At 47.7% G+C, this 14,304-nt stretch overlaps 1 protein-coding gene across 3 annotated transcripts in view; it reads right to left on the bottom strand.

Annotated features, from left to right (window-relative positions):
• LDLRAD3 (low density lipoprotein receptor class A domain containing 3) overlaps positions 1-14,304 on the bottom strand; it is a 205,579-nt gene that overhangs the window by 76,827 nt on the left and 114,448 nt on the right. For 2 of the 3 annotated variants that reach the window (XM_070427802.1, XM_070427799.1), the window contains exon 4: positions 3,341-3,475. In XM_070427802.1, the coding sequence (XP_070283903.1) occupies positions 3,341-3,475 (135 nt within the window). The remainder of the gene's footprint in view (positions 1-3,340; positions 3,476-14,304) is intronic. The other variant, XM_070427800.1, reaches the window with a different exon arrangement.

The raw sequence follows: 14,304 nt of genomic DNA, 5'->3' as shown, positions 1-14,304 counted from the left end.
ATGACTGCACCTTCCCGGTCCCATCCCATCCCATCAATTTGCGGCAGAGCTCGTCGTCGTCGTCCGTCTCAAGGCCAAGGGTGAGGCAGGGACTTGTGGGGATGAGCAGAGAGGGAGGTGAGGCGCGCGCGCGCACGCGCGCGCGCGCGCGCGCGTGTGCGCGCACACACACACACACACACACACACAAAGCTGGGGTCTCTAGCGCGAGACACCACTCCTCCAGACCCTCACCAAGCTGGAAGAAAAGTACTTCAAGACCTGCACTTCCCGTCGTGGGGCCAGCTTTCTCCACTGCGTCCAGGTAGACAGCATAGAATACCACTTCCTCTGCCCACATGGATTGGAAGCAAAGATGCCTGTGAAGGACTAGGAGCTGGCAGAGGCAGACAGGACATGTTTTGCCTAAAGGAGCTCGCAAACAGAAGGTGCTTATGAATTAGCACCGTGTCTAAGGCCTGGTAAGGCTCGATGAACATTCACTACTATGACGGTGACGAGGGGTCCAATCTCCTGCGGTACAAGATGAGCCCCTGTTCTCTGGTGTTTCTTTGCTCAAGTCCCACATTAGCAGCCCGTTTGCATTTAGAGGCCACCTAACAGGAGGGAAGCATACCCTTCAAAACCAGAATCACGCTTGGAGCAGGGGGACGTCACACCAGAAGAGGGATGAGAAACTGCCGACTGGCCCAGGGGACAGCGGCCTGATCCTCATCTCACACCCACTGTGGGGTATGCTCCCCTGAGGGAGGACAGCATCACCTACTCAATCTAAACAACAATAATAATCCTTATGATGAGTATTTTAATAAATTGTAGATCTTAAAACTCACATAACTTAAAATTACATAATGTAGTACTACACAGGGGGCAAATGAAACACAGCTTAATAGCATAACGCCCGACAAAGACATCTTTTCCAGTCTCCAGTCCTTATGGAACCCACTATGCGCAGGGCACTCAGCTACAGGTAGGACCTGTGGGATTCCAGAGGCAAAAAAGGGCACGCTGCCTGTTCTCAAGGAGCTAAGGGTAGCACCTTTCCCTGGATCGGAGGCTGTCACACTGATGGCGACTGCAGCCGTCACCCCGGCCCTGATGGCACTTGTTTTCTGAGAGCTTGTGGGAACACAGCTCACTTTCCAGAGGGGTATCATCTGCTTGTGGAAGGCACAAAGCTGAGACGCTAAGGGAGGCTGCTCCACGTAAGGTACCTGGCAATACCGGGCTCCGCACGCGTGTCCACCCCTGATGTCTCCTACGCCTCGTGTTTATATGAAAGTACAGTATATACAGAGAAAAAGGGGCTGGGCTTAGAAACACTAACTTCACCCAGCCCGCAGAGAGCGGTTCTTCTTAAGGGTAGGCCAACATCTGCTTCAGAAAAATGCTGGGACAGGCCGATGGGGTGGGGGTGGGGGTGAGGCTAGGGGTGGGGGTGTGACGGGAGGGCAATTTCCCTAACTTCCCAGGTTTAGATCCGGGAGTCCTTTTGCTGAACACCTCAGGACACCATTAGTGAGTCCAGTGAACACACAGGAAACCACCTAAGAAATAGTACAGAAAACCTCCTCAACCCCTCCTATCTATGCTAGTATGTCCTCGACTCTGTGACTGGTTCCCCCCATTTGCTATCTATCACTGCGGATGGCACAGGCCAAAGGAGTCTTTACTGGCCTAACGTTTGGTTTATAAAACTGACTTTGCGTAAAGGCTAGAAATACCCTGCCGCTCCATCGAAGTTTAGAAATTCCTCGGCAAATGGCAAGATTAGAGACCTCGCTGAGGCTGGTGCACCACAGGGGCTTCACGCTTCACTGTGTATTTAATCACCGAAGGCTCTGGAAGCACGGACGGCTCCCCGGGTGACTCTGCTGGTCTGGGGTGCAGCCTGAGCTCTGCATTTTGGAGGGTTCCACATGCTGCTTCTCGGAGACCACACTTTGAGAACCCCTGGTGAAGCGAAGACCCCAGGGCAATCAGAGGCTAACGCTACCCAAGAATAAGCTCCCACAGCTGCTTTCTGCACACGTTTTGGCCGAGGCTCTGTTGATGCACATTTTGTCTGTCCTTGTCTCTGGACCTCGAGCGTACAGGTTCGGATGGATCCCCATCCCTGGTTTGTGACCCACTGTCACCAGTGGTCTATGAATGACCCACTTATTCATTTTTAATGACGCAACAAGCACCAACTAAAACAAAAGCCAGGCCCTTGAGAACCCATCCATCCCACCTCCTGACAGGAGTTGGCCAGTTACGTCTTTCCCTTGCCTTGCTTTTTTGCAGTTTTATTACGTCTAGAAACTGTGGTACATTTATACAGTGGAATACTGAGCAACAGTCAAGAAAATGAACTCTACCAACAAACAATAATATGGGTGAATCACAGCAATATAATATTAAGTAAAAAAAAAAAAAAAAAAAAAAAAAGGAAAAGCTTGCATTCAGGTGGTACTAGTTTATACCTGAAATATATACTTTTTAGGTTGCCTTAAAGTGGACGTACATTCTTAAATCTTTGTATTTTGGCCTCACCACTGAAGAAAATACATGTTTACAGGAAAACGGTCAATGAGTAAAGAAAGCTACCCAATCAGTTTTCACAGAGAGGATACGACCCTGCTGTGCCCTCCGGGGTTCCCTAAAACGCTCATCTTTCCACCCCCAAATGGCACCCCCTGGCTTCCAGAAAACAGCTCTGAGGCGGAGAGCCCTGAGAGGAGCAGGCGATCCACATAAGAGGAAACAAAGAGTAAACAAGCACATGGGGAACGTCAGCTTTGCTCACAATCAGAGAAACGCAAATGCAAGCATTTGGGAGGCCGTCACTCTGTGCCCGCTAAATTAGCAAAAATGGAGAAAACAGAACTGCAGCGAGCGCCGGGGGTATCCCAGTGAAACTGACGTGTGCAGACAATGCGAGCAGCCAGCTGAAGCAAAAAAATTACTCCCAACAGCTGTACGGCGAGGCGGAGCCGTGCACCACGCACACGGCCCACCCAGACTCATCCCGCAGGAGAAATTCAATGATAAGAACAGACTCGAGGGCCCCCAACGATGCAGCGACTCAGAAAACCACAGCAGAGGCCCCACAGGGCGTCACGGAGCTGGGGCAAACTTCACTTTTGAGAAAATGTGCATATGCTATTTAACACGAGAAAAACAAAAGGGATGGTGCTTCTCATTAGCACCACGTGTGCAAGGGCTGCGGGGTCAAGTGCAAGCATGAACACGGTGCGTGCGTGTGGAGGGGGGCACAGGTGTCATGTCCTCCCTCCTAGGGTGACCGTGAGGTGGGGCTTAGATCTTCGACCACTGGTTAGCGCCAGGCGCCTCCTACCTTGCGAGCTCTCGCAGCTTTCCTCGTCGCTGTTGTCCTGGCAGTTGTTCTGCCCGTCGCAGATGAAGCTCTTGTCGATGCAGAGCCCGTTCTTGCAGTGGTAGCGGGCGGTGGAGCAAAGCAGAGGGTTTGCTGCTGTGAAGGAAAGAGAAAGCCGATCACCAGGGAGCCAGCCTGTCCCGTGGACACCCCCGAACCTCCAGCCAGCAGGGCGTCCTGCTCGGGAGGCAGTGAGCTCACCTCCGAAGACTCGATCAGAGCCCGTCCTGGGAGCCCGGACAGACAGTGACCTGGGCAGGACAGGACTCCCTCCGCCCCATTCCAAAAGCAACTTCGCCTGAGCCACCAGGCTAATGCCCTGTAACCATGCCAACACAAGGCTGGTGCCCTGTAACCATGCCAACACAGACAGAGGGCACTGCCTGGCCCCCGGGCCAACCTCTAGGCCAGTGGTTCTCAACCTTGGCTGCACATTAGAATCACCTGGGAATCTTTTTAAAATCCTGATTTCTGGGCCTCATTCCGGAACAATGTACGACACTTTATATTCTCAGCAAGTTCCGGAGGATGAGGTCCAGAAATCAGGATTTTAAAAAGATTCCCAGGTGATTCTAATGTGCAGCCAAGGTTGAGAACCACTGCTCGAGTCTAGGCAGTCCAGCAGCCTGAGGGGCCTGGGCCACATGTGAAGTCCTGGTAGAGTTGCGAGTGGAATGCCTGGTAGGATGAGACACACAGAATAGCAAAGCCAGGAGGAGCTGAGTCGGGGATCCAGGAACCCCTGCCACCGAAGGAGTGTGCCAGGATCTGGTCCAAGAGCTATGCCGGACCCTCCCGGCTCCCTAACTGTGGGTCAGCATCTTAACTCCTCATGCATCTTGATAGTTCCCTACACCCTGTGGTCTCTCTCCTTTCCAGTCAAAGGAGCCCACTGACCCACTTGGTCGGCCTGCGTGGCTCCCCTGGGAGGCACTCTGTTGCAGGCACTTTCAGTGACCTCAAAAGAAATGACCGATAGGGTTCCTCCCTCAAAGACAAGGGTGGCAACTGACTGGTGTGGGGGTCACCACAAAACTAACGACATGCAAGCACATCTCCACAGAAAATCAGTATTTCTACAGCACGATTTGCCTCATTCCTTGTAGGGCAATTCCCACAAGGCTCTTTGGAGCTCTATTTTTAATCAACGAAGTAGCAAAGTAGAAATTCCTCTGATCCCAGCCCTGACAGTTATGAGCTGTGCAATCTCGGGCAAATTACATCCCGTCTCAAGCCTCGGCGCCTCAATCTGTGGGCAGGACCGGCCACCTGACTTTCAGGGCTCAGTGCAGGCTGGAAGACGCAGGCCAACTGTTGAAAAATTATTTAAAAATTCAAGAAGGGAAGTGCACGGCGTAAAAGCCAGCGTGGTGCCCTTCCTTCTAAGGCAAGCACAGGCCCTGAAAGATGGCGCTGGTCACAGGCCCAGGAAGCTGGCCCGGCTGCTGACGTCACTAATGGGAGCATCACCTGAGACGACAGGTAAGGAAGCGTGCAGTGCAGTCTGACACCTGGCACAGCACAGGGAACAGTCCCCTAGGGCTGCCCGGAGGGTGGCACTCTCTGAAGGAGCGAATTGGTGACGATGAAGCAGCTCATCCTGGAACTGGGGGATGCCCTGAGCCCACAACTGGATGACACGTGTGGGAAGAGCACCAGAGCGGGAGGCCGGGCCCAGGCAGGAGAGTGCTATGGGGTCAGGCGCAAGGAGCTCGGGGTCTCTAGGGGGTCGGGGGGCAACTGCAAGATGGCAGCTGTCATCAGTCTTCCCTCGCCTCACTGAGCCACCGGTAAGACAGGCAGAGATCATGGCTGCAGGGACTGTGAATTTCACAGGGTCCATACACTGGAAAGGCCGCAGGGTTATTCTTCATTCAACTCGGAAAGTTTGAACTGAAAGGTCAGAAGATGGGGACGGGCAGGGGAAGCCAGTGCTCTCAGTTCTGAAGAGGACGGGCCAGTGCAAAGTCCAACAAAAATAATCAGGCCTGGAAACGGGAGTTTTAAGTCTAAATCGCTGTGGGCCACAGAATGGTTCAACGTGACCGGGCTGAAACCAGGGTCTGACTTCAGCCAAAACCGAACCAGGGAAACCTAAAACCTCAAGTCACATTTGCTTTCTGTCCAAGGCAGCCCGCCAAACCCTCCGTGCCCCACCACAGTGGCCTTCAGCTTCCCTGGGACCTTGCGGGTCACGTCTACACAGCCACAGCCCGGGGAACAATCAGCTCGCTCTAACGAACAGCCTCGGGAGGGCACTGAAATTGCTCCAAGACTGGCTGGTTGCAAGCCTCTGCGACTATCCTGGTGGGGAAGGCTGTTTTCGATCAACCTCACTGACACTGTTGGGAACCACTTCCTTTTCTTTACCCTCGGACTCTCACAAAGTAGATGGTGCAAACCTTCCTAAGAAAAAGAGGTCGTGTGTGTGTGTGTTTGTGTTTGTGTGTGTGTGTGTGTGTGTGTGTGTGTGCTGGGGTCCAGCCCCAGCAGGTCCAGGGGTTCCCAAAGGTTATCCCTTTATTGTCCTGTTACATCTGTATTTATACCAGTTGATTTTAATCCTGTCCATTCTATTCCCAAGGTTAGGGTGTTTCTTATCTCCATTCCAAGGTTACTCTATTGTTCTATTAAGCTACAAGGAAGTAACTGAAGGAGATTATCCTAAGTAAAGATCATGTAGCTTAAGCGTGATTGTTCGTAGTTAAAGTGATTAACCACCCGCCTGGCACTTAGTTAAGGGGTTTTATTCCCTCCCTAACTCCAGGGGAAAATCCCCACCTGGGGAAACAACCTTTCACTGGGAGGTGGTCCTGTTTAAAACACATAGCGCTAAGAGGGAAGCAAACATATTTCGCATACGCCAGGTCCCTTGAAACATAAGCTGTGCAGATGTTTCTTCCCTGCAGCGACTGTGTCAAGCAGCAAGGGTGGACCGGCTTCCGGCAAATTCCCCCATTTTTATTTTTTAAATGACAGAGTGTGTAAATCAGCGGCCACCTCTCCGATTGGGTTGTTTAAGATTCAGAAGAAGACTTGTTTGTGACTTTGCCAACAGGTCAGTCCGAGGCTTAACCTTATATCAGCTCCCCAGGTGTGTGTGCATATGCACATGCTACATACATATGTACATACGTGTTCATGTGTGTATAAAGATGACTTATAACTTCAAGATGAACTAAGGCTGACTAGACCTTAAGACACAGCTCTGGTAAGGAATCCAGACTGAAGACCCAGTCACTGGGGGGTATTAACACATATAACCGAAAGGATCGGCAGCCAGGACATAAAGAACTCTTGTCACTCCAGAGGAAAAAGGCAACTCAGTGGCCAATGGCAGGGGAAATGGTGGGGGATATCATGAGCAGGCAACTCCCGCAACGGCAAAGGGTCAACAACAACCTAAAAGAACGCTGACCTGTAATGAAGGCCCACGTTAACCGCATCAGCGTGCCCAGCTTAAGGTCTGAGAACTCCAGGCTGCCGGCAGGATGTGCGGGGAGAGGAAATCTCACAGACGGCTGGTGGGAGTGCAAATTGGTGGGTCTGCCTTGGAGGCCAATTTAGTGATATTCAGTCAAATTTAAGGTGCATCCAGCTATACTCTACAGAGAATTTTGAGCAAAAAAAAGTGCTACTGAGCACTATTTATAAAATATTAAAAAAATTAAAAATGGCACAAATGTCACCCATAGAAGAATAGCTACAATGTGCGATATTGCTACATCAGAATTCTACCGGCAGAGCTGGGCTCACTTTTTCTGTAAAGGGCCAGATAGCAAATATTTTAGACTTCGCTAACCCTTTGGTCTTTGTCTTAACTACTCAACTTTCCCATTGTAGTGCAAAGCAGCTACAGAAGATTCGTAAACAAAGAGCATGGCTGGGCTCCAATAAAACTTTATTTACAAAAACAGGCAGTAGGCCAAGTTTGGTCCAGGGGCCATTGTTTGCCAACCCCTGCTCAACACTAGTGAAAAATGAATGAATCAGAGACAAGAAGCATGAATTTCATAAATGTAATAGTGAGGAAGAAAAGCAAGTTATGGATGAATATGTACAATGTTGTACCACCTGCGTGAAGTGACCCATGCTACTTATGCGTGAAGAATGCTACTTACGATCAATGGATACAAAAATATGTACTGAAAGAATAAAAACCTGCACTGGAAGAAACAAGGCTAAATTCAGGCCGGTGGGTGCCCCAGGAGAGAAGGGTAGGATCTGAGAGGGAAATACTGCAGGCTTGTAATGATACTGGATAGCATCTTATTATTCTAAACTCTAAGGCAAAAAAAGCAATATGGTAATATGATTTTTTAATTGAGATATAATTGACAAAGAACATTATATTAGTTTCAGGTGTACAACAGAATGATTTGATATTTGTATATACTGCAAACAGATCAACTCAATAAGTCTAATTAACATCTATCACCATCCATAATTAAATTTTTGTGTCAATGTTACATGTTTTTTGTTTTTGTTTTTTTGTGATGAGGCCTTTTAAAATTTACATACTCCTGGCAACTTTCAAATATACAATCCAGTATGATGAACTATAGTTAATATAGTTGTAATGTTATCATAATGTAATGTCGTATGAATAATAAGATATAGTGTTATTAACTATAGTTAATGTAGTTACGATAATAGAATAGCAACTATAGGTCATATCATTATTAAAGCAGGGTACTGGGAACCCAGAAATCCATTTAATTTTCCTTTTCCTTTTCACTACGTTTGAAAGTCCTCACTGAGAAGTTTTATGAGTCTAGTCTGGCAGACATGTTTTGGTGATCACTCCCTTTCTTTTTTTCTTCCCTTTCCCCCCCACATAATTCTCTTGGGCTCACAAACACCTGCTTTTGGTATCTTTAACACTGAGGTGCCCGGTTGCTCAGGAGTTGCCCAGTTGCCCAGTTTACGCGCTTGTAAACCACCACACCTGGACTCCTCCTTGCCAAGGGCTCCTCATAAAACACCGCCCCCCAATGCAGGCAGAGAAACAGGTGAGGGTGCTGGGGGAACGCTCCCCCAACGCTTAGAAGGCCCGGAAAAGGGCCTCGGAACCATCGGAACACACATGGTCCATGCCCCCCTGGGAGCTCCGGGGAAGAGCTCTGGGGCCTCCCCTCCTTCAGGGACTGCTAATTCTCTGCATGCGAATTCAAATGAGGTTTGTATTTGGGTTCCCAGGGACACAGCAAATTAGAAGGGAAACTAGAAAAGCTATATAAAAAAAAACCCACCTTAAGCATGCCACAAACAGAGCAGCCTAAGATAGTTTCGAAGAGACCAGAACATTCTAAAAGGAGCCAAAGGCAACCCTGGATTACAGCCCAGTCTAAAAACCAACGCCCCTAAAAACAGCCCCACACTTTCACCAGCTAAACAATGATGCAACACATCTCAGAGAAATCCCTGTCAGCACTGGTCCTCCAGGCATACATGGTCAGTTACTGGGCAGACTCACTGACCCGGGCGGCCTATCTCCCCGACGCCCCGAGATGGCGCAAGTTCCACGACACTCCTTCCTGGGCCTCTGCACCTATTGACCAGACTTCGCCCAGTTTCAGGGCCCCGTGCATGCGTGGGACTGCAGTGGCCAACGCTGCAGGATCCAGGCTCAGGGCGGGCAGGCGTCAAGGCCAGAGGGCCCTGTGGTCCCTCGGAACCTGAAATAGTAACGGCTCAACAGGCTGCTCATAAACTGGCCAGGAAGTGCTTTGAACTTTAGGATGTTATGTCTTCGCAGCTTCTGTAATCTGAGTTTTCTTTGTCCTTGCTGAAGTGTACCCGCCACTGAAAAATGTATCGTTTTTCTCAGCTCACCAGGGAGAGGAACAATGTGTTTTACAGTATTTATTTCAACGGGGATGAGGAAAACTGTCTGCAGAGTCAATTTCAAAAACTCAACTGTGGACTTACAAGCTCCTCTGTTATGACCACAACAAACACAGGGACTGGGGATGGCTCCCCGGCCCATGAGCTCTGCAGAGAGAACTTGCCTCCCCGCAGGGGGCGGGCGGGCCTAGTTACGGTTGGCTCGGTGGTTAATTGGATTGGTGGCATTTAATTCAACCACATCTGAAGGGCCAAGGGCCCACTGCCATCGCCCAAAACCAACTGGCCAGCTTCAGGGCAGGAAATGAAGCAATCTGGCTCCAGTAGGACCCAGGGAATGTCACCCTTAATCCACTAAAGTCTGTGAAGTCGGTCCCTCTTCCGCCTCAAAGGCTTCTTGACAACATTCATCAGCGAGAGAGTTCTTGTCACCAGGCCTCATGCTTCCCATCTGCTCCCCATCCCACAGTGGTTACCCCTCACTTCCTCTACCTGCATCCCAGCCTCAGGGGGCTGTTGTCCTCCCAGCGCCATCTCCCTGGAAACCAGCAACTGGGGGAAATGGAGCCGCCCCATTCACAAGCAAAAGATATTCAACAGACATCAACACCAAGATAAGAGAGATGTTGAAATTATGCGATGAAGACTTTAAAGCAGCTATTTTACAAATACTCAAACAAGCAATCACAAACACTCTTGAAACAAATGGACCACAGCAAAGTCTCGGCAAAAATCAGAAGCTAGAAAGAAGAACCAAGAGGAGATTTTTAGAATAAAATGTAGTAACCAAAATAATGAAGAACCACACTATATGGGCTTGAAAGCAAAAATTAAACTTGACAAAAGATAGGAATTATCCAATCCAAACAATAAAAAGACAAAAGCACTGTTTTAAAAAATGAGCAGAGCCTCAGGGGCCTGTGGGACAGTAATAAAAGGACTAAAGTTGTGTTGCCAGAATCCCACAAGAAAAGGAGAAAGAGTGCAGTACTTAAAAAAAAAATATTTGAAGAAATAACAGCTAAAAATGTACTAAGTATGGAAAAAGACAAAAATCTTCCAATTCAAATAGAACCCTCAACAGATGAACTCAAAAGAAATCCACATACCCAGACACGCTATAATCTAACTGCTGGAACTAAAGAAAAAATATCTTCAAAGCAGCCAGAGAAAAAAATGATATATTCTCTATGGAGAAACTATCGGAATAACGGCAAACTTCTCACTGGAAACCGTAGACGCCAGAGGAAGTGGCACCACATTTTTAAAATGCTTAAAGAAAAGAAACGAACTGTCAACCCAGAATTCTATATGCAGTAAAAATATCCTCGAGGAATGACGGCGAAATAAAGACATTCTCGGATGAAGGAAAATGAAGAGAACCTGGTGCCAACAGACCTGCTTTAAAAGAACTGCTGTGGGAAGTTCTCCAGACAGAAAGGAAATGATACCAGCAGGAGACTTGCAACATCAGGAATGAAGGAACAGCAACCAAAATAGTAACTATCTGGGTAACTATTCTTGCCCTGACTGTTTTTTTTGCCTCTGGAGCACTTTAAAATGTATTTGAACGTTCAAAGCAAACATCAAAACACTGTCTTTGAGAGTTTTTAATGTAGATGCACTAAAGACAACTATAACATAAAGCAGCCATTTTCAACCGGTGTGCCGCAAGAATTTTTAAAAACATGCAATCCCTGACAGTCTGTCCAGGGCACTGACCTTTTTCCCCTTAGACTGTCAAGTAGAAAACTGCCAATAGCCAACACAACCATAGCCATCCGGTGTGAATGACTCAAAATTATACCTATTTTTTAATTTTTTTTGGTCAGATTGGCAAAAGATATTATCTAGTTTTGGGAGTGCTGCAGAATTTTAGTAATTAGCTTGTGTGTGCCATGAGATGAAAAAGGTTGAAAATCGCTGGCAGGTGGATCTATAGAGTGATGGGTTCTCCACTCCACCGGAAGTGGTACCATATTGATTCGCCATCTGTGGGGAGATTGACTGCGGGTTTCAGTGGTTTCCAGCCTCGTCCATCGATTGTAAAGGCCTGCATCAATTTTTCACCTCAAGGTTTCGCGGCCATTGGTGACCCGGTTCTTAATTAGTGGTTACAAAATTGAGAGACCCTCATTCACTCATTCTTCTATTATAGTTGTTATTCTTCAATTAAAAGAAAACTTTCCAAGTCAGGTATTTAATTACTCAGAAGTGCAAATCATATGGGAAAGGGAGGGTAAGAGCTTGATTCTTTCCTTTCATTTACCAGTTTTCAAAAGAGTGAGTTAGAACCCATATTTTTAAATGGTAGATAAGCCAAAGGAAAATGCTGGCTTAATTTGGAAAGGATATAATTGACTCACTTTGGTAATTAAAGACCAATATCCACATATTTAAATCACACAGGGTCTGTAACCACGGCAGGAAGTATGTAACATGGCAGTCATTTAGAATGTACCTTCTGTAATGTGTCCCACTTGCTTTTCATTGTCGTTGGATAACTCTCTAGTATAGACCTATGAACATATAGGGTGTCCCCCCAAATGTATACACACACTTTGAAGAATTACAAAGGCAGTGTTTATTACAATACATTTCATTTTCAAAATTGAGCTCTTGGCTGTATACTTTTTTGGGGACACCCTGTAGATATAACATCTAGAATTCTCCCCTGAGATTATAAGATCCCCATAGCAGGAAGCAGAGATCAAGCTCAGACACACGAAATGAACTATAACAGAAGCATGTCTTTTCCATGAAGATGGAGCTGAAATTGAAGGAGGAAGCCCCTGCCCTCCCAAAGCCGAAGCAAAGGCTTGGAAGGCAACGAAAGCAGTGCAGAAAGGTGTCCACAGCCACAGAAGAACCCAACAAGATCCGCCCGTCACCCAGCTTCTGATGGCCCAAGACACTGCGTCCAAATACCCTCAGAAGAGCACCCCCAGGAGCAACAAGCCTGCCCACTATGCCATCATCAACTTCTCCCTGACCACCGCGTCCACCATGAAGAAGATAGAAGACAATCAAATACTTGTGTTCCCTGTGGATGTCAAGGCCAATGAGCACCAGAGCCAACAGGCTGTGAAGAAGCTCTATGACATTGAGGTGGCCAAGGTCAGCACCCTGATCAGGCCTGATGGAGAGAAGAGGCATATGTTCCACCGGCTCCCCACTAGGATGCTTTGCATGTTGCCAACAAAACTGGCATGATCTAAACTGAGTCCAGCTGGCTAATTCTAAATATAAAAATGTTTACAGTGTTAAAAGAAATAAAAAAAGAATGTCCTTGGACATCCGAAGCCAAAGATGAAATCCTAGTAATTATGGTCTTCCCCTTAATCTCTCACAGTTTGAAGTCATTATACATTTTTTTTGGGGGGGAGGGGTTGTTTCTGTTTTTTAAAATATATTTTTATTGACTTCAAAAAGGAAGGGAGATGACGAGAGAGAATCATCAATGATGAGAATCATTGATCAGCTGCCTCTTGCACACCCCCTGCTGGAGATTGAGCCCGCAACCCGGGTATGTGCCCTGATTGGGAATCGAACCCTGACCTCCTGATTCATGGGTTGATGTTCAACCACTGAGCAACACCAGCTGGGCTCACTCTATTTTTTTCATAAGTGATTACCATGTGCCAGCCACTGCACTAAGCACTTTTCAGATATTATCTCATCTAATTCTCACAACAGCCCCAGGAGCAGGCTCTCAGCACTGCTTCTGGAGACAAGGAAACCCCTATGCAAAGAGATCATGGAGCTCGCCCACCTCCTGCCTAATTAGGGCAAACACAGACCAGGCCAGACACTCCAGCTCAACCCCACCTGCTCAGCCAGCCACACCCTGTCAGTGGGAAGGTGGGTTTCGGCCACTGCACTCACCATTCGGTAATCGAGTGGCTGGGCTGTATTTCTGCCATCTGAGACCCAGAAGGTGAAATAAGGCAACAGGAGAAGGCATAGGAGAGAGTTATGAGCCCCCTCCGTCCCTGCTGGGAGGACAGAGCCATGACAGCTCCCTGGAAAGACATAAATAACACAGGAGACAGCCACCTCCTCTTCAGGGACTTAAAATAGAACCGACGGGAGGAGGGAAAATCAATTTATCCAGTCATTGAAGTCGCTGAAACTTACATTTTGAAAAAATTGATAACAGGAGAGAATGGTCACAGGAAAGAGGACATCTCAATTAAACATATAAGAGAAGACAAAGCGAGATGGAGGGGGCGGGGGAGAGAAAGGATCGGCATGAAATAGCCCAAATATTAATAGTGTTTCATTCTGGGCAGTTTCGTTTCCCTCCTTATACTTTCCTATATTTTGTAAATTCTTTTAATAATCTGAAAAAATGTTACTAAAATATGCAGACACAGAAAATAAATGGGTAAATTTGTCCAGAGCCACACCGACCAGGGCTCCAGTAGTGTAACACATGAGGGGAAAGCAAAGAAGAAACAGTGAGCAGCCACCCGCATGGCCAGCAGCAGGCACAAAGCAACCAGCTGGGAGAGATGGGGCAGTATGGGGCGGGGAAGGCACCCTTGAAGGTCACTGAGGCCACTGTGTGTGAAGTGGTTCTGGACACAGAGATGCTGCAAGGAAGGGGCTGCATGTATCCAGGCCGAGAGGAGTATGACGCTCAACACAGAGAGCGCTTAGAGGCAAGGTGGGGTAGAGAGAACAAGGGGCGGGGGGGTGTCTGTGTCCATACTGAGGAATAGTATACAGCAGGTAAAAGGAATCAGGGTGGTCACAAATAGAAAAACTCTAGCTTCCTATACTGTTTGAATGTTTTTCAAATATATAGCCTTCTAGTGTGTATATAACTAATATAGAAACACATTTTTTCTTTTTTAAAAATATATTTTTATTGAGTTCAGAGAGGAAGAGAGAGGGAGAGAGAGACAGAAACATCAATGATGACAGAGAATCATTGATCGGCTGCCTCCTGCATGCCCCCCTACTGGGGATCGAGCTGGCAACCCAGGCATGTGCCCTTGGCTGGGAATCCAACCGTGAACTCCTGGTTCCTAGGTCAACGCTCAACCACAGAGTCACGCCGGCCAGGCTAGAAA

This window comes from Myotis yumanensis, unplaced genomic scaffold (assembly GCF_028538775.1).
Source record: "Myotis yumanensis isolate MYYU_CA2020_CCGP unplaced genomic scaffold, mMyoYum1.0.hap1 SCAF_10, whole genome shotgun sequence".
In the NCBI taxonomy this organism is placed as follows: domain Eukaryota; kingdom Metazoa; phylum Chordata; class Mammalia; order Chiroptera; family Vespertilionidae; genus Myotis; species Myotis yumanensis.
This window is presented reverse-complemented; position numbering and strand designations above follow the sequence as displayed.